An 18,718-nucleotide genomic window follows, 5' to 3' on the forward strand; every position below is an offset into this window, starting at 1 on the left:
GGAGGGGAGGAGGGGGAGGAGCCTGTACTTGTTCTACTTTTCTGCTTGAACCTTTCATAGTACATATTTTTTGTGAATAAAGAAAAACATTTTTCATAAAAAATAAGTAATGAAAAACAGGTAAATCATTTAAAATCACATAACTCTTTATACAGTTGGCCAAGAAATCTCACTTCCAGGGATCTAGTTTATAGAGATTCCAGGAGCTCAGGAGAATGGCTATAAGAAACCCACGGGGTCCCCAGAACCAGCCACAGAGGAGTGTTTGTGGTGGTTTATAAGATTACAGAACTCTGTGGAGACCAGCATTCGCTGTTAATGGAAAAGCATGGAGTAGATCATGTCTGTTACATCGCACACAGAGAAAGGCGGGGAAATGTTTGAAGAGGGTAGTGGCCCCTCTAGGTGGGGGCAGTCATAGCTTGGCTGCCTTCACTCTGGACCCTGCTGTGTGGGGAGAGGGAGTCGCTCCGTTCCCCCACAGTGCTGAGCCTGAGGGGCTCAACAGAGCTCTTTTCCAACTGACGTTGCCTTTCTGCACATTGAAGACCCCCAGGTGGAGCAAGTCCTCCATCCAGGTGTGGGGGGGCCTGCTTTGTCAGCTCACTGTGGTGCACCTGGTCCTCACAGAGGGCAGGCCCCTCACCTGGCCTCTTGCTCCCTTGTAGGCTCATGGAAACCTGTCGCACCTCCCAAATTTTGCCTTCTCGGTTCCATTGGCATACTTCCTGTTGAGTCAGCAGACAGACCTCCCCCAGCATGAGCTCAGCTCTGCCAGAGAGAAGGCCTCCCTCTTGATCCAGCAGGCACTCACCATGTTCCCTGGAGGTAGGTACCACACTGGCCTGTGCAGTGGTTCTTCCTGAGGGTGGAGACCTGGTCCCAGCCCTACCTGGTGCTTAAAGAAAGATGTGTTCTCCAGCCAGCCTAAAAACTGCTGATGTTGCAGTTAGCTGATTATCCACCTCAGCGGGCCAACTGCATGCCAGCCAGGTGGGAGGGGGCCTTGGGTGAGGGACAAACTGTGTGTCCACTAACTTTGCTGTTAGTTACAGGGCAGGAGAGAGATACAGGGTATGCACATTGGTGTTTAGTGTTAGGGAGAGAAACAGCAGCAGAGGGTTGAGCGGGGCCTGGACCTGATCCAGAGGCAGTGTGTGGTACGGCGCTGCATTTCCAGGGTACCCCCACACACACACTAGGCCTCTATCTGCACCCAGGGCAGGCCCAGGGGGCTGCTGCCTACTCAGGCGACGGGTGGCGAACCTTCTCCACAAGCACGCAGGAAGTGACCCTCTAGAGGAGGCCGTCCTTGCACTTGAGGGTAGGAGTGTTTGTGACAGAGGTGTGCACACACTCGGTGACTGCCCCTCTGAGGGGAAGTCCCAGAGTCAGCACTGCTTTGTTGGCTCTGACAAAGCCATGGAGAGGCCCCAGCACTGGGTGGACGCGAGCACAGGCAGACCCACCTGCAGTGTCCAGAGCTCCCTGTCAGGAGCAGAGCCAGATCACCAACTCAGGGCTCAGCCCATCATCCCAACAGCCACCTCTGTCCCCCTCGGGTTCGATGCAACTGGGAGCCCTCGGTAGGCCAGCCGAGGTGGGGGACACAGGGCCACGGGGCCCACGTTGAATAACAGAGCTGTCATGGCTATCCCTTAGGAGAGACCCTACTGCGGCTTGTCCCTGGGAGGCAGTTGGTAGGCCGGCTTTCCCAGCAGCTGCCTCTGGCAGGGTCTCAGCATGTGGGCAGTGTAGGGAAGCCCTGCCTACTCAGCCGGAGAGTACTGCATGGGGACAGTACTAGAGCTGGAGAGGCCCTGACCCAGAGGACTGTACACCCAGAGCCCGTGACCATGTGTTGGCCACTGTCCTTACCCTGGGGCCCTGTAGGGTCACCTCCTCCAGGGCACTAGCCGACCCCACTCTCACCAGTCTGTCCTAGGGTCTGTTGCTCATGCTTGAAGGGTGATGGCAAGTCTCCCTGAGATGTGGAAGGGCACTTGGAGGACAAGGGTCTGCCTCCAGGGTGCAGAGGTACCTGCTCATCCTTTGTGGACCCCCATGCTCAGCCACTCCCCCTGCAGCAGCTCGGAACACTGGTCAGACTCAAGGACCCCGTGGCCTTGCAGCCTCTGTGACGTCCCAACTCCAGTCGTGTCTGTGATCAGGGCCCACAAGGCCCCGGGTCATTGTCCTGGCCACTGAGCACCTGAGCCTCTGCTTCCTCCTGCAGTCCTCATGCCCTTGCTCGAGTACTGCAGTGTGCAGGCCAATGCCACCGTCTCCAATCACCGCTTCTTTGGACCAGATGCTGAGATAAGGTAGAGCCTTGGTGCCCTGCTGGGATAACTCCTGGTGGGCATCCTCATCGCCTCCTGGGGGCCCTCGCTTACCCTCAGGGCAGTGGAGGGGTGGCAGGTGCGCTCTGCACCGCAGGGTCAGGGTGTGTGTGTGGCTCAGTCTCCTGGAAACCTGCTTCAGCCTGATGGCAATCTCGGAGACAGGAAACCCCTGGGGATGTTTGTTACTGTCCCCTAAGGAAGGCCTGGAGTCTGTGTCCACATATGGGTCACCTTACGTCTGAAGAGAAACACTGGTGGGTCAAGTAAATGGCCTCTGGCCTAAGACATGAGGTTCACGAGATGCTTTTTGACAGGAGTGGGCAGCAGGGCTTAAGGTCAGACAGCATGACCCACAGGCACTGGCTGTGGGCAGAAGGGCTCTCGTTGCTGGTATGTTCCACGTTCTGCATTGGCACATATCACCTTTTTCATGTTTCTCATAAAAAATACAGAGGAGTCAGCCAGGTGTAGTGGCACAGCCTATGATCCCAGCAACTCTGGAGGCTGAGGAGGGGGATCCAGCCTCAACAACTCAGCGAGACCCTGTCTCAAAGTAAAAAATAAAGGGGGCTGGAGTTGTGGTTCAGTGGTGGAGCACTTGCTGTGAACTTGTGAGGCACTGGGTTTGATCCTCAGTATCACATAAAAATAATAATAAAATAAAGATATTGTGTCCATTTAGAACTAAAAATATATATAAGATATGAAAAATAAAAAGGCTGAGGATGTGGCTTAGTGGTAGAGTACCCCTGGGTTCAATCCCCAGTACCAGAAATAAAAAGAAAACATAAATGAAAGAAAAACATGTTATGGGGGTCCACCCCAGAATCCCCGTCCCCTAGCCAGCCTTCATCCTCTGCACTTGCTCTCTGCAGACACAAATGTACACTGAGCATCTCAGTCAGCTGAGGAGCACAGACAGCACTGATTCAAGTCGCAGACCTCTCTGCCCTCCCTTCAGGAGGTGGACTGTCCCTCAGTAGCTGAGAGACAGCCTCTTTTTGCTCCAGACGGTCCTGCTGGGGGGTCTGCTCACAGGCTTTGCTCCCACAGTCACGCCCCATCCTGACCCAGGTTTTGCTCCCAAAGCCAGCCCCAATCCTGCACCCTGACCTTGCTCCCACAGCCAGCTCCCTATCCCTGAACTTGGCCATGCTCCCACAGCCATCCTCCTGCCCTGACCTTGCTCTACCAAGCTCCCCATCCCTGACCTTGGCCTTGCTCCACCCAGCTCCCCATCTCTGATCTTGGCCTTGCTCCCACAGCCAGTCTCCCATCCCTGACCATGGCCTTGCTCCCACAGCCAGTCCCCCATCCCTGACCCAGGCCTTGCTCCACCCAGTTCCCCATCCATGACCCTGGCCTTGCTCCCACAGCCAGCTCCCCATCCCTGACATTGGCCTTGCTCCACCCAGCTCCCCATCCCTGACCCAGGTCTTGCTCCCACAGCCAGCCCCCAATCCCTGACCTTGGCCTTGCTCCACCCAGCTCCCCATCCCTGACCCTGGCATTACTCCACCCAGCTCCCCATCCCTGACCCAGATCTTGCTCCCACAGCCACCCCCCTATCCCTGACCCAGGCCTTGCTCCACCCAGCTCCCCATCCCTGACGCAGGCTTGCTCCCAAAACCAGCCCCCCATCTCTGACCTTTTCCTTGTTCCACCAAGCTCCCCATCCCTGACCTAGGCCTTGCTCCCACAGCCAGCCCCCAATCCCTGACCCAAGCCTTGCTCCCACAGCCAGCCCCCCATCCCTGACCCAGGCCTTGCTCCACAGCCAGCCCCCAATCCCTGACCCAGGCCTCGCTCCACAGCCAGCTCCCCATCCCGGACCTAGACCTTGCTCCACCCAGCTCCCCATCCCTGACACAGGCCTTGCTCCCACAGCCAGATCCCCATCCCTGACCCTGGCCTTGCTCGACCCAGCTCCCCATGCCTGACCCAGGCCTTGCTCCACCCAGCTCCCCATCCCTGACTTTGGCCTTGCTCCCACAGCCAGCCCCCTGCCCTGACCCAGGCCTTGCTCCACCCAGCTCCCCATCCCTGACACAGGCCTTGCTCCCACAGCCAGATCCCCATCCCTGACCCAGGCCTTGCTCCACCCAGCTCCCCATCCCTGACGCAGGCTTGATCCCAAAGCCAGCCCCCCATCTCTCACCTTTTCCTTGCTCCACCAAGCTCTCCATCCCTGACCTAGGCCTTGATCCCACAGCCAGCCCCCAATCCCTGACCCAAGCCTTGCTCCCACAGCCAGCCCCGCATCCCTGACCCAGGCTTGCTCCACAGTCAGCCCCCAATCCCTGACCCAGGCCTTGCTCCACAGCCAGCTCCCCATCCCGGACCTAGACCTTGCTCCACCCAGCTCCCCATCCCTGACCTTGGCCTTGCTCCACCCAGCTCCCCATCCCTGACCTTGGCCTTGCTCCACCCAGCTCCCATCCCTGACCCAGGCCTTGTTCCCACAGCCGGTACACCATCCCTGACCCTGGCCTTGCTCCTACAGTCAGCCTCCCATCCCTGACCCAGGCCTTGCTCCACAGCCAGCCCCCAATCCCTGACCCAGGCCTTGCTCCACAGCCAGCTCCCCATTTCTGACCCAGGACTTGCTCCACCCAGCTCCGCATCCCTGACCCAGGCTTGCTCCCACAGCCACCTCCCCATTCCTGACCCTGGCCTTATTCCCACAGCCAGCTCCCCATCCCTGACCTTGGCCTTGCTCCACCCAGCTCCCCATCCCTGACCCAGGCCTTGTTCCCACAGCCAGTCCCCCATCCCTGACCCAGGCCATGCTCCACCCAGCTCTCCATCCCTGACCCAGGCCTTACTCCCACACCCAGCTCCTCATCCCTGACCTTTGCCTTGCTCCACCGAGCTCCCATCCCTGACCCAGGTCTTGCCCCCAAAGCCAGTCCCCTGCGCTGACCATGGCCTTGTTCCCACACCCAGATCCCCATCCCTGACCTTGGCCTTGCTCCACCCAGCTCCTCATCCCTGACCCAGGTCTTGCTCCCACAGCCAGTCCCCCATCCCTGACCCAGGCCTTGCTCCACCCAGTTCCTCATCCCTGCCCTGGCCTTGCTCCCACAGCCAGCTCCCCATCCCTGACATTGGCCTTGTGTCACCCAGCTCCCCATCCCTGAACCTGGCCTTGCTCCCACAGCCAGCTCCTCATCCCTGACCTTGGCCTTGCTCCACCCAGCTCCCCATCCCTGACCCTGGCCTTGCTCCCACAGTCAGTTCCCCATCCCTGGCCCAGGCCTTGCTCCTCCCAGCTCCCCATCCCTGACCCAGGCCTTGCTCCCACACCCAGTTCTCCATCCCTGACCTTGGCCTTGCTCCACCCAGCTCCCATCCCTGACCCAGGTCTTGCTCCCACAGCCAGTCCCCCATCCCTGACCCAGGCCTTGCTCCACCCAGCTCCTCATCCCTGACCCTGGCCTTGCTCCCACAGCCAGCCCCCCATCCCTGACCCAGGCCTTGCTCCCACAGCCAGCCCCCTGCCCTGATCCAGCTGGTGAGTCTGTACCTCGGGAGGTCGCACGTCCTCTGGAAAGAGCCTGCCACCATGAGCTGGCTGGAGGAAAATGTCCGTGAGGTTCTTCAGGCAGTGGACGCTGGGGACACCGCTGTGGAGGCTTGTGAGAACAGGTGAGATGCTGGGTATTCGTGCAGGTCAGCCCCTCCTGCCCTCTCAGGGCACCCTCTGATGTTAGATGCTGTGGGCCAGAGTGGTTTCATGTCTGCTGCCGCTGGCATAGCCCTGCTCTCCTGTGGGTGAGCATGTAGACCCTAAGGGTGCTGCCACTGTCCAGGTGGGATTGTAGGTATGGCATGGGTCTGCCCATATTCTGTCCTGCCTACTGCTGTGCGCCTGGTTCTCACATCTGCTATAGCAGGTGCCAGGCTCACACCTGCTGGCAGAGATAGCAGCAAGCAGCAGCCCTGGCCCACTCCCACCCATGGTCTGGCCTTTGGCCCTGTTAGCACTGTGGTCTGGGGACTGCTGTGGCCAGGCTGGCTGGTACAGTGAGGACTCTGTGGTCTGTGCTGGCCAGGAGTCTCCCCTAACTGCCCAGAGGAAGCCCTCTGCTGTGGAAGTAAAATTGAAGAAATGATGGGAGAGTGGGGGCCCTGGCACCCTGGCCCTCGCAGCCAGTATTCACTGTGCACTCATCTGTTCTCCAAACTAGAGGGGATGTTTCAGTGGGCAGGAGCACGTTCTGCTCCCTGTGCAGCTTCTCCGCCCCACCGTGTCCAGCAGGGGCAGGCCCCATGCCTCAGCTGTAGTGACACTCGGGTCCTTCAGAGACTCACTCAGCACACCATGGACTGACTGCCTGGCCGTCTGGGGGTGAAGCTGGAGATCCTGGGAGATGGAGACCTGCCAGGGAGGAAGGGCTTGGCAGTTTGCAGGGTGGGCACTGGTTAATCTGCTGCTGTTTGCCCTGGCCTCAGGCAGAAGATGCTCTACCAGCATGCACCCAGAAACATCCATCACCATGTGATCCTCTTGGAGATCAGGGAGGCTGTTGCTGCGCTTCCCCTGGTAAGGAGGAGGGTCTGATGGTGGGCTGTGTGACTGTTCCCCTCCTGCTCCTGGCAGCCCACAGGCAGGAGGGCGGGTGAGGCCAAAGGGGGCATGAGTACCTTCCCTCGGCCTACTGGGGTGCTGGTCAATCCAGGAGCAGCTGCACCCATGGTCTTGGCCCCACGTGCCTTGCTGGTGGCCAGGCCTGCATGCAACACTGCTGAGAGCAGGCTGCTGCTGTGGGGAAACCTCAAGGGCACCACAGGTGCGTAGGAAAAGGCAGGTCAGGGCGGCCAGGACAGGGGGTCCCTTGGGGCCCTCGACACCACTAATTTACCTAAGCTGCTCTGCTGATCCTCAGGACAGCACTGCCAACCTCTTCTTGCCAGGAAGGCTTGTTCTGATGAGTAGTGACAGCATGGTGCTGGCGGGAGAGGGTAGAGAGGCTGGACAGGGCTGTGCCGGCTTTGTGTGACTCGTGGTTCAGCCCGTGCTGTGTGGCTTGGGCACCACAGTGAGTTTGATCATGGCATGCGTGGGCACTTCCTGTGTGCCTGACCTTTCCCACCATGCCCCTGCCCAGGGGCAGAAAGCCAAGCCCATTCCCCTTCTCTGTTGAGTGACCTGCCCCAGAAGGCTCTAGCGTCACTGTTTCTCCCCTTTCTAAAGGATGTGACCACACAGTCTGTGATGGGGTTTGACCCTCTGCCTCCCCTGGACACCATCTACTCCTACGTCAGACCAGAGAGGTAATGCCCTCACCCCCACTGTGCTTGTGCAGACCCAGGTCAGTGCCTCGGGGCTCCCCGGGGCTCGATGCCCACCGAAGGCAGCCCAGAAGGCCAGCGGTCAGGCACAGGGAAGAGGGAGCAGCAGTGACACTCAGGACACAGCTGCCTTTGCACATATCCACCCAACTCTGAGCGTTTCTTTCCAGATTTTGTAGCAGGTACTAGAAACACAGTGGGAAGCAGAATAAGAAGCCACTCTGCCTGTGGTCAGCTGCTGTGGTAGGAACAGATGAGAACTGTAGAACCTAGAGATAAGGGTAAGGTCCAAAGTGCACCGAGAGATACCCAGAGCAGCAGGAAGGCAGCAAGAAGGCCCATGAGGCTAGGCAAGGAGAGTGGGTTGGTGGGACAGAAAGTGACATCAGAGCCCGTCTCCAGGCTGCTCCCGGAGTGTGGGCAGCTTTCAGAGCCAACAAGAGCCCTTTCACCTTTACTTCTGGTGTTAGAGCCACACCTATAATCTCAGCTACTCAGGGCTGAGACCAGGAGGATCACAAGTTCAAGGCCAACAGCTTAGCAAGACCCTTTCTCAAAATCCAAAGGACCAGGGTTCAGCTCAGTGGCAGAGCACTTGCCTAGTATGTGTGACCTGGGTTCCATCCTGGCAGGGGAAAAATGTGCTGAGGAGCTGCTTGTCTGGAGTAAGCCCCAGAACTGCTGGCGGCCCTCCCTTTTAAGGCAAGCTGCCTTCCAGCCCCACCTTTCCCCACCAACTTTGTAGGAGTTATAATGGGACTGTGTGCTCACAGTGAAGCCCATTGTGTCAAGCTCCCCAGTAGCTCAGGAGGAGGTCGTTGGTCAGCGGTACAGAGGCACCTTGCTCTGCTCTCTGCCCACATGGGCTTTCTCCTCCTCAGAGCATGGGTGTGGCCCTGGCATCCAGCAGACAGTGGCCTTGGCGTCTCCTGCCTGTGGCTCTGTTCTCTGCTGTCCTGGTGCTGAAGGAGGTGTGCACCTGCGGCCCTTTTCTGTTTTGTGGTGCTGGAGATTGAACCTGGGTGCTCTACCCCTGAGCTACAGCCCCAGCACTTTTTTAAATCTTGGGGCCATCTTGCTGATTTGCCCAGGTTGGCTTTGAACTCATGATCTGCCTACCTCAGCTTCCCAAGTCGCTGGCACAGGCATGGCCACCACACCCAGTGAGACTGCAGTTCTTCTTGGAAACAAGGCCTGTGCCATGGCAGAGGACAGCCTGGCTGTGGTCATTTCACAGACTAGGCTCCTTGAAGAGCCACCCCCAGGCCCCTTCCTTTCCTTCCCAGTTGTCCTTGGGTGTCCATGGCCCCACCCCAAGCCGGACCCTGCCCTGCCTTGGGAGGAGTCAAGGGGAGTCTAGCTTTGTTTTATGACTTCTCTTGACTTCCTCTTTCAGGTTAAGTCCTGTCAGCCATGGAAACACGGTTGCCCTCTTCTTCCGGTCACTGTTGCCAAATAACACTGTGGAGGTAGGTTGGGCACATCTCAGCTTCTATGCTGAGTGGTTCAAGCCAGTCGTCTGCATGCAGATGTCCAACGTCAGCACCATGCTGGGCAGTACAGGAGCGGGGCCGACAGCTCCTGGGAACCGCAGGGCTCCTCGGCCTCCTGCCTCGCACTGGCCTGGGTAGACATGTGCCTTTGGTTTTTCAGAGCTTCATGTCCTCAACAGAGACCTTAGGACTGTCCAGGCCCCGTGCTGGGGTGCAGGCCGCCTCGGGCTTGATGACGCATCTCCCTGCTTGGGCCCCAGGTCCCCAGTCCCAGCACAGAGAGGCCCTGCTCAGACATGTCTCGCTGCTGCAGGGAGAGAGGCCAGAGGAAGGAAATTCCCCTCCAGTATGAACAGGTCTGGAGAGGATGAGCACAAGGCACCAAGTCACCCAGAGCTGGGTTGCAATCTTGCTTCACTCCTTATTGGTGATGTGATCTTTGTGAAGTTGATGAGCCATCCCACCTGTAGACCACCCACCTCCAGGCTTGGATAGGGTTAAAAGAGGTGGTCTGGAGTTCCCACTTGGGAGCCCCCAGTTATAGGCTCTATCATCATGGTGCCCTCTTTGAGCAAAGTGGCCATTTCCAGAGTCTTTCCACAGAGACCAGAAACAGGGGCACCATGCCCCACAGCTGCCCTCCTCTGTCTCAGTTCCTCCCTGCAGGGATAAAGCTTATCCCTGAGCTGGGGGGCAGGACTGTGAGCTGGATCAACCCTGCTTCTGTCTACAAACTCCCAGAAAGCAGTAGTAACTCCAGCCTCTGCGGCAGAGGCTGTCTCCCACTGCTGCTGCACTGAACAGCCCCAGCCTCCCTGGGTCGAGGATGGACTTGAGAGGAAACTGGGGTAGATGAGTGAAGCTACCTGCTCACCAACAGAGAAGACCAACAAGGTCCAGCACAACGTCTGCTGCCTATTAGGCGGCTCTCGCTTTTCCTCAACCAAGAGGGGTCCCCCGCCCCAGACCGGGTCTTGCAATATTGCCAAGGCTCCAACCCCTGATCCTCTGGAGTCACTCTGGAGTGACTGGGACTGCAGGCATGCCCCTCACACACACTTTTCTTTTTCTTTTCCTTTTTTCTTTTCTTTTTCTTTTCTTTTCTTTTTGACAGAGAGAGAGAAAGAGAGAGAGAGAGAGAGAGAGAGAGAAAGAGAATATTATTTAATATTTATTTTTCAGTTTTCGGTGGGCACAACATCTTTATTTTATTTTATGTGCTGCTGAGGATCCAACCCAGCGTCCCGCGCAGGCCAGGGGAGCGTTACCGCTTGAGCCACATCCCCAGTTCCACTTTTCTTTTTTAAAGTGATGTGGCTCGGTTTTAACCAGGACTTTTGCAGCCTCCAGACTTACCACGGTGAGCTGTGTCCCCGGGGGGCGGGACGTGGAGGCCGCCGGGCGCCGGACAGGGCGCGCGCCCTGGGGACCTGGTGTCATGAGCCTCCGTGCAGCAGGCTGCAGCAGCCTGCAGCAGCGAGAGGTGGGGCCGGACACAATGTAGCCGCCGAGGCGCCTTTGTAGCGGCGGCGGCGGCGGCTGAGTTCTGGTGAGCGCAGAGCGGCCTCCGGCCGGCGGGCCCGGCCAGCGGGCGGGGAGCGGGAGCGCTGGCCCTCGGGCGAGCACGGCCCGCCCGGCAGGACCTCCTGAAGCCCGGCTGCGGACGTGGACGCTGGAGCGCAGAGCCGGGGGGAGGCCCCCGCGCGCCGGAGGCAGGGTTCCGGACTCACGGCCCCAGCTGCCCATCCTCTGGTCCTCTCCCGGGAGTGCCAGGCACTTCCATCTGGCAGAGTTTAGGACCTAGACGGAGGGACCTTTCCACCCAGTTAACTGTCACCGTCAGTATGGGATCCGGGAGGCCCAAAGACCCGCATCACTGTGCCTTCCTCAGTGATGCTGGGTTGCTCTGAGACTCGGGTTTCCCCTCTATGAAATGGGTGGGCGTGGTGGCAGACTGATCCCCACCAGGACCTGAGTATCCCCAGGGTGCATTCGGGTGGTGGGTGAAGGTGGAGATATGGGTTGGGGGAGGTTTGTCTCTGCAGCTAGCCTCATTGGTGGGTCGTCCTTAAAGGAATGGTAACCCTGTCCCTGGGCACACCTGGGTCCTGGCAGGCCTTGTTTAAGGTACGGATGAAGCGCACTTTATCCCCCTCCAGGCTGAACTCTCAGGACCTCCAGATGACAGCTGGAATGGTAGCCAGGTGGGCAGGACATCGGGGGTCTGATGCATGGATCCTGAAGATATCCTCAGCTTCAGCTCAGTGTCCCTCTGCCCCTGGGGCTCCTCTGGCTACACTCTGACATTTCTTTGATTGCTATGTTTGCAGTCACCTCCACTACAAGAGGGGAGATCTCTAGAGGGCAGAGGATAGAGAGTGGGGTTCTTTCCTCTCTCTCTCCCCTTTCTTGCCTGTTCCTTTCTAAGTTCAAGCCAGAATAATGGGTGCAGAGCTCTGTGGGGTGACTTTGAAGGGAATGGTTTGCTGGCTCTCTACTAAAGTCAGCAGCTGTACTCTTGCAGCCATGTGCTGGGACATCATCTATCTGCGCTCTGCAGACAGGGAAACTTGATTCCCTAACCAGTCAGGAGAGAAACTAGCACTGAGAGGTCAAATGACACCACTGCTTCATCCATCCACTGCCTCGGTGCCAGGCCTGGGGGGGTGACAATGCCACTCAGGAGTTGAATAAAAGATGCTGTTTCCTCAGGAGATTGCAGCCCCAAGACAGTTGCTGGGAAGTGTAAAGATATTGAGTCTCAGGCTAAGGTTTGCAGGGAGAGCTCCTGGGGGTGGCTTCCAAGCCCTCTACTCCAATTCCTTTCTATTGGGCTCATTATCATGTGATAACAGTGATAGTTTTCTCAGCAGCAACTCTGGGCTGCTGACTTTCATGTCTATATGAACATTTAACCTCTCATCCACTTAAGGAGGCAGTGTTCTCCCTGACTGTAGGCAATGTGGTCCTGTAGCTCATCACTAGGAAAGCCAGAATTTAAATCAGAGTTGTCATCTCAACAATAATGGTAACAATGATAATAACAAGTTGTAGCTGGTACTTATCATGGGCTTACTATGTGCTGGCCAGCACTTTCAGAACTTTGTATTAACCAATATTTACAATAGGCCCATATGGTACTATCATATCTTCATGTGAGAGATGAGAAGTTGGAAGTAGAGAAATGTGTAGGCTTTTACCCAAGTCATGTAGTGGGGAACTGGCGGAACTGGGGTTTAAATTGAGCTTGCTCATCTTAACACCAAGAGGCAACTAGGGTGAAGAATCAGGTTTTATTTGGGCTGCAAAAGACAGAACTCTATCCCCAATAACAGTGGTGTGAATGGAAGTTTGTTTCTGTCTCACTTGAAAGAAACTTTGCAGTGAGTGCTCAGGGCTTAGATGGCGTCTCCTGCAATCTTGTCATTTGGCCATTTGCATTGTGACTTCTATGTCCCTGCCCAAGGTAGTTGCTCCAGCTCTACTCAGTACATCTTCACCCCAGACAGCAAAAGAGAGGAAGGAAGGACTGCAGAGGGGCAGCCCTCCCTTTAAGAACAATTCCCAGAAGTCTTGTGTGATCTTTTTGTTCATTTCCTATTGGTCAGAACATAGTCACATTACCATGTCTAGCTGCAGGAGAGACTGGGAAATCATGTGACAAGCCAAAAAACGAGGACTCCCTACTCAAGATGAAGGCATCAGTGAATATTGGGAGTGCATAATCTCTCCTGCTATTCTCTGGGCACTTGGGAGGTGGGTATCAGATGGCTGCCTCTGACTCTGGTGCCCAGTGTGAGCCACCCATAGTCACCAGGTGATAGTGAGAGGCCAGGCTTGAGCCACAGCACCTTCATCCTCTTCTGTACCTTCCGGTTTTGACCCAGGAGCTGCCTGTCAACAGGTGCTGGCTCCTGCCAGACTAGAACTTTGGCTGCCCAACCCATACTCCACGTCAGAGGCATAACAAGCAGGACAGGATCCACAGGTGTTGTGGAGCTCCTGACTCCAGTGTAAGGACAGCATGGGGCTGGGGTGGGGCTGTTTAGCTGCCAGTGAGGTGACACTGGGACCCAGGGCAGGGCCTTTCCCTCTGGACTCAGTTCTCTTCCATTTATTTTGGGTGAGGGAGCAGAGGAGAAGTCACAGGATTGTCTTGTGTAACAGGTATGGAAGAAGCATAACCAGGACCCCTGGACTTACTGCACAGCTTTGAAAAATTATCTTTTGACTTCCTATGATAGTAAATCTTTTCTGTTTTTGTTTTTTTCTTTCTTTATACAATGGATTTAAACCAGGGTTGCTTTACCACTGAGCCACATCCCCAGCCCTTTTTGTTTTCTACTTTGAGACAGGATCTCACTAAGTTGCTTAAGGTCTTGCTAAGTAGCTGAGGCTGGCCTTGAACTTGTGATCCTCTTGTCTCAGCCTTCAAAGCGGTGTCTGCCACTGTACCCTGCCTATCAGAGTAAATCTTACCAAGAGCTTATTTTATGCTCAACTTCTGTGAACCAATTTCACCTGGAAAGTGGCTGACTTGTGGATGATGGAATGGAGGTAGAGGGAGGCCATGGAGGGAACAGGGCCAGAGAGGTTGAGGAGTGTGACCCAGCTAATTAAGTGGGAGCCATATTTGGCTGCCTGTGTTTCTGCCCAGACAAAGCCCTTCCTTCCTGCCTTAAGTCCTTAGCCCTGTGTGTCCTTAGTTTGTTGAGTCCTGTGACGGGAAAGAACAGCTACTGATCCTTGACTAGGCGCTTCCTTCTTGTTACCTTGGAGGACAAGGCACGGAGCTGTGAGAATGTCCCAGGTCATGTGGCTCTCAGCAGGACTGGAACCCAGACCTGAGAGGTGCCAGCAGAGTCTAGAACCTGGAGGCATTCCCGGAGCAGGGTGAAGGTGGGCCCTGCCAGTCACACAACAGACAGAAAAGCAGGGTGGGCCCCCCACTGGCTGCAGTTCCAGGAGTTGTGGTGGAAAAGGAGCACCTTAGGTTGGGATGGAGGATCCCAGTTGTAGGAGACGTGTCTCAGGGAAGTCGGCCAACAGCAAGGACATGGCAGGACTTGGCCAAGTGAGGCCAGTTTAAATGTATGGGGGACCCCAGCGCTGGAGCCCTATAGTGTCTGGGGTAAAAAAACCCTGAGCTGGGAGGGAAGACCTTGGGTTCCAGAGCATCTGGCTGGGCACCCTTGGATAAGTCATATACATGACGGACATCAGAAGGGCCGGTCACTGTAGACTTCCCCAGGGGAGCCTGCCAAGGGGCCTGGAGGGGGTCTGCAGGTTGTAGAGGGAGAGTCTGAGGATGGAGGCTGTAGTGTGGGGATGCTTCCTGAAAGAGGCAGGGATTTTCGGGAATGGGAATGCTCCATGGTGAGGCTGGGACCTGGGTCCTCATCTTGCCCTGCCTGGCTACTGCAGGTGGAATGCTATGGAATATGATGAGAAGCTGGCCCCGTTCCGGCAGGCCCACCTCAACCCCTTCAACAAGGAGCTGGGGCCAAGGCAGCATGAGCAGGGACCTAGTGAGGAGGCCCTGGACATTTCTTCTGAAGGTAGGTGCTGGGGGACTCTGTGGGCCCCCTGACCCTTCTCCCAGCCCACCACCTTTCCTCCCACTGCCCTCTCCAGCATGCTGGCTTTCTCCCAGAGTGGGTTCCCTAGGGCACAATCGCTTTCTACCTGCTCTGTGGATTGCTTCTGCCTTCTTGCCAGCAGGAGCTTTTGAGGGCAGGGATTTGTGTCTGGTGTGCCACTGCTGAATCCCAGGGCCTGGCACATAGTCCACGCTCAGAGGACACTTGTGGAACAAACTCAGAGCCAAGACTGGTGGGGGAAGTTAGCAGGTGGAGCATCCTGTGCAGAGGCCCCTGCTCACCTAGGGGTCAGGAGGGTATAAATCCAGGAACTGCAGAGGTGGCCTGCAGTACACACCAGAGTATGGATTTTGTGTTATAACTGTTCAGTGGCTACACCACACACACACACTTCCTTTTTTTTTTAGAAATTCAGTTGCTTTTTTGGCTGTGTAGAATCAGTGCAGAGTCCATGTAGTTATACATGAGGTATCTGCTGTAGAAACTGAGATGTTTCTATAAAGTTATCTTGTAGCTCTTTTAGCACCATTGAATACCATTCCAACTCATCTTTTTTTAATATTTATTTTTCAGTTTTAGGTGGACATAATATCTTTATTTCACATTTATGTGGTGCTGAGGATCGAACCCAGGCCCTTGCACGTTCTATGCGAGCGCTCTACCACTGAGCCACAATCCCAGCCCCTCCACCTCATCTTTTTGAATTAAACCAAATGGGCGTGCAGAGCTGAGCAGGCCCAGCTCACCAGGGCCTCCTTCCTGTGTCTACCTGCGTCCCACTTCCCAGCTCCAGTGGCCCCAGCTTCCTTCCTGGGGGATGAGGAGCATGAGAGAGAGCAGGCTGAGTTTTCTTTCCTACCATCGTCCATGCCCCTCCTCTCTTCCTCCAGAGACCCTGCCTGAGCTGCCCCCTGGGGAGCCTGGGTTCCACTACTCTGAGCGCATGATGGATCTTGGCCTGTCTGAGGACCACTTCTCCCGCCCTGTGGTGAGGTTTGGGACTGGGAGGGGAGAGGGGCTGGACCATGAGGTTTGAGGTGTGCAGTCTTCCCTCCCCAGGGAACCACCATTTTCAGGTGTTGATAGTCCCCTCCTCAGCCAAGTCCCCTGGAGCTCGAATCTGAGCCTGTTTGAGAGCAGATGGAGAAAGCCTGGGTTTGGAGCTTGAGAACCTGGGGCTTCCGCCCTCCTCTAGGCTCCTGCTCCAGATTCTTGGGGAGCCAGTGTGAGCATTGGTTCCCTTTGGGGTCTTCAGGGGTCTTGTAGATCTGCAGTAGAGTGAGAGTGGATGAGGAAAGCAGGAGGCCTTCCCTGCCTCCCCAGCCACCCAGCACTGAAGGGCCACTCTTGCTTGTTCTACATGAAGTTCTACAAAAGGGTTACTTTGAATGAAAAGTGAATGTGGAAGAGCTGGAATTATTTGAAAAGTTAGAAAGCCTTTAGTTTTATGCAAACTATCTCCAACTTTTATTTGAGAGAAACACAGTAAAATCAGAATGTAACTTAAAAAGATTTAGCCAGAAGTCACCTGATTCTAATTCATTTTTCATTTTGTATGTGGCCTTAAAATGTTGCCCATGCAGTTAGTGTGCTTGTGTGTGGAGGAGTGGGGGTTGGGCTGGGGACTACATCAGCTTCCAGCATGTCAAACAAGCCCTGTACCACTGAGCGTCCATCCCAGCCCTTGGAAGTTGTATTTTGGAAAGCATCCTGAATTACTAGGTCTTCAGAAGTCTGTGGGTAGACTAGTCCAGTTGGGGACAGGCAGTGCAGGATGGATTCTTACTGTGCTGCTAATTCTCCTGGGCTTTTTACAAGTCCTCATCTGGGGGAAGGGCTTGAGGTCTGCTCTGTGCCTAACTGTCCATTAGGACCAGTCTGGCCTCCAAGGGAGAGTCCAAGGAGTGGCCATCTGACTGCTCCCCAACCTGGCAGGGTCTGTTCCTGGCCTCCGATGTTCAGCAACTACATCAGGCAATTGAGGAATGCAAGCAGGTGATCCTGGAGCTGCCTGAGCAGTCGGAGAAGCAGAAGGACGCAGTGGTGAGGCTGATCCACCTGCAGCTGAAGCTCCAGGAGCTGAAGGTGGGTGCTGGCCGGCTGTGCCACAGGGGGAGCCTAGAGCCAGGGCTGTAGCAGTGGGGACAGGAGCACCAGGGTGGCCTCCAGTTCCTCCCTGGTGCGTCTTTTTGGGCTCTGAGGGGCTGAGATATAAAGGCATCTAGAAATGCAGAGCGAGGGATGGGCCCTTAACCCAAGTGCAGGCTTTTCCCCTCTTGGTTGCAAGGAACAGAAACCTGACCTTAAGTAGCTTAAATGAGAAGGAAAGTATTTTCTTGTTAACCAACAGATCCTCAGGAATCCTGCCCTCTTTTGTTCTGCTTTCCATGTTTGACCCCTCCTCAGTAGTCCGCAGACAGGTGATGCAGACACGAGCCCAGCAACGGCAGCTGGGCTTTGCAGCAGAGGAGAGCTTCCTTTCCTTTTTCTTTTTTTTTTTTTTGGTGGTTCTGGGATGGAACTGGGGCCTCCTGCCAGTTAGGCAAGTGCTGGAACACTGAGACAGCCCCAGTCGGAAGCTCCCCTTTGTCAGTGGTTAGGGCAGAAGTCAGTCCTGGGCCCTCCTGACCTCTGATGGGCTGGTCCTGCCACATGGCCATGCCTGAAACAAGCACCGCAGTGTGCCAGCTCTGGTCAGGTGCCCCACTGAAGCAAGTGAGTGGGGCAGTACCTCTTTGAGCCACATCCTCCTCTCTAGATGATGAGGAGGAGTTTCCTGACAGGAGAACAGAAGGAGGTAATGAATCCCAGAGTCCAAAATCCCTAGGTGTCCACTGCAGGCCAATTGTGTTCCTCGGCTTGGCTGTCATTGTGTGCCCTGCAGTGACCCACAATGTGTGTGTGACCACAGCCTCACTGATTTCCTAATGAAGACTCCACATCAGGAGACCCTGGGAAATCAGTAAGGCTGTGGCCACACACAATCCAAAAACTCAGTGATTTAAAGGAGATTGGTGTGTGATTTTCCTCATGAAAAACCCCCCAGGTGGTCCAGGGCCTGTGTGACAGGTAATGATGTTGAAGACCCGAGTCATCCTTTTTCATGGCTCTGCCATTCCCTGGGAGAGTCCCAAAGGGCTCCACACCACGTCGCTTTGATCTGCACCCAGCCAGCAAAGGGAGAGTAGATCATTCCTGCTCACAGGGCAGACCCAGGTGGCAAGTGGCTGACAGGGCTGCCGGGAAATGGAGTGGGTGGTCTGTGATCTGACCCTGACTGACCGTCTTTCTATGGCTAATGGGAACTCGAAGTCCTATAAGCAGTGCCTGGAGGAAATAAGTAGAGGGGCTAGAATAAAGGAAAGGAGTTGAAACCAGCTCACTGGTGGCCCTTTCCTGGCTCTCTGTCTGTAGGACCCCAATGAGGATGAGCCCAACATTAGGGTCCTTTTTGAGCACCGCTTCTACAAGGAGAAGAGCAAGAGTGTCAAGCAAACCTGCCACAAGTGCAACACCATCATCTGGGGACTCATTCAGACTTGGTACACCTGCACAGGTAGGCCAAGACTGAGACCCACTCCTACTGGATAAGCAGTCTAGGTCTCTGGGGCAGGGCAGAGAAGTCCAAAGCTCTGCTTCCAGATGTGGGTCATGTTCAGGTGAATCCTCTAGAGTGTACACAGTGGACCAAGACCTACTGTGTGCTGGAGATACAAGGAACAGTTAGGGGCAAAGATCCTGCCTTCACTGGCCTGCATCCAGATCGCAGAGGTTCTCACTAAATTGCTTAGCGCTTCACCCATTGCTGAGGCTGTCTTTGATCTTGCGATCCTCCTGCCTCAGCATCCCCAGGCGCTGGGATTACAGGCGGCACCACCACTCGGGCTCCATTGACTTCTTACTATCTCTGATGGCCGCCATTGTAGAGACAGCAAAAGTCTCGCCATCCTAGAGACTTCCGCGTTTTGGCTGCAAGTTATTAACA

At 55.7% G+C, this 18,718-nt stretch overlaps 2 protein-coding genes across 2 annotated transcripts in view; both read left to right on the plus strand.

Moving 5' to 3' along the window:
• The window catches only part of LOC144251018 (ribosome quality control complex subunit TCF25-like), a 28,178-nt gene extending 18,693 nt beyond the window's left edge, over positions 1 to 9,485 (plus strand). The window contains 7 exon segments of the mRNA XM_077794149.1: positions 669 to 828; positions 2,237 to 2,324; positions 5,835 to 5,993; positions 6,801 to 6,891; positions 7,543 to 7,622; positions 9,037 to 9,109; positions 9,447 to 9,485. Coding sequence (XP_077650275.1) covers positions 669 to 828; positions 2,237 to 2,324; positions 5,835 to 5,993; positions 6,801 to 6,891; positions 7,543 to 7,622; positions 9,037 to 9,109; positions 9,447 to 9,485 — 690 coding nt within the window.
• Positions 9,486 to 11,327: 1,842 nt separating this feature from the next.
• LOC144251019 (differentially expressed in FDCP 8 homolog) lies at positions 11,328 to 18,324 on the plus strand. Its single transcript, XM_077794150.1, has 5 exons — positions 11,328 to 11,337; positions 14,558 to 14,691; positions 15,624 to 15,721; positions 16,669 to 16,818; positions 18,148 to 18,324. Exons 2-5 carry the CDS (start codon positions 14,568 to 14,570, stop codon positions 18,322 to 18,324), a joined length of 549 nt encoding a protein of 182 aa, XP_077650276.1. The 5' UTR covers positions 11,328 to 11,337; positions 14,558 to 14,567.
• The last annotated feature ends 394 nt before the right edge of the window (positions 18,325 to 18,718 follow it).

The sequence above is a fragment of the Urocitellus parryii genome, chromosome Y (assembly GCF_045843805.1).
Source record: "Urocitellus parryii isolate mUroPar1 chromosome Y, mUroPar1.hap1, whole genome shotgun sequence".
Classification (NCBI taxonomy): domain Eukaryota; kingdom Metazoa; phylum Chordata; class Mammalia; order Rodentia; family Sciuridae; genus Urocitellus; species Urocitellus parryii.

What these genes read in the sequence shown, in the direction of transcription:
- LOC144251019 (XM_077794150.1), top strand. Translation starts at nt 14,568, where the DNA reads ATGGAATATGATGAGAAGCTGGCCCCGTTCCGGCAGGCCCACCTCAAC. An exon ending in ACCACTTCTCCCGCCCTGTG is followed by an intron (nt 15,722 to 16,668) that starts GTGAGGTTTGGG and finishes CCAACCTGGCAG; the next exon opens with GGTCTGTTCCTGGCCTCCGA. An exon ending in TGAAGCTCCAGGAGCTGAAG is followed by an intron (nt 16,819 to 18,147) that starts GTGGGTGCTGGC and finishes CTCTGTCTGTAG; the next exon opens with GACCCCAATGAGGATGAGCC.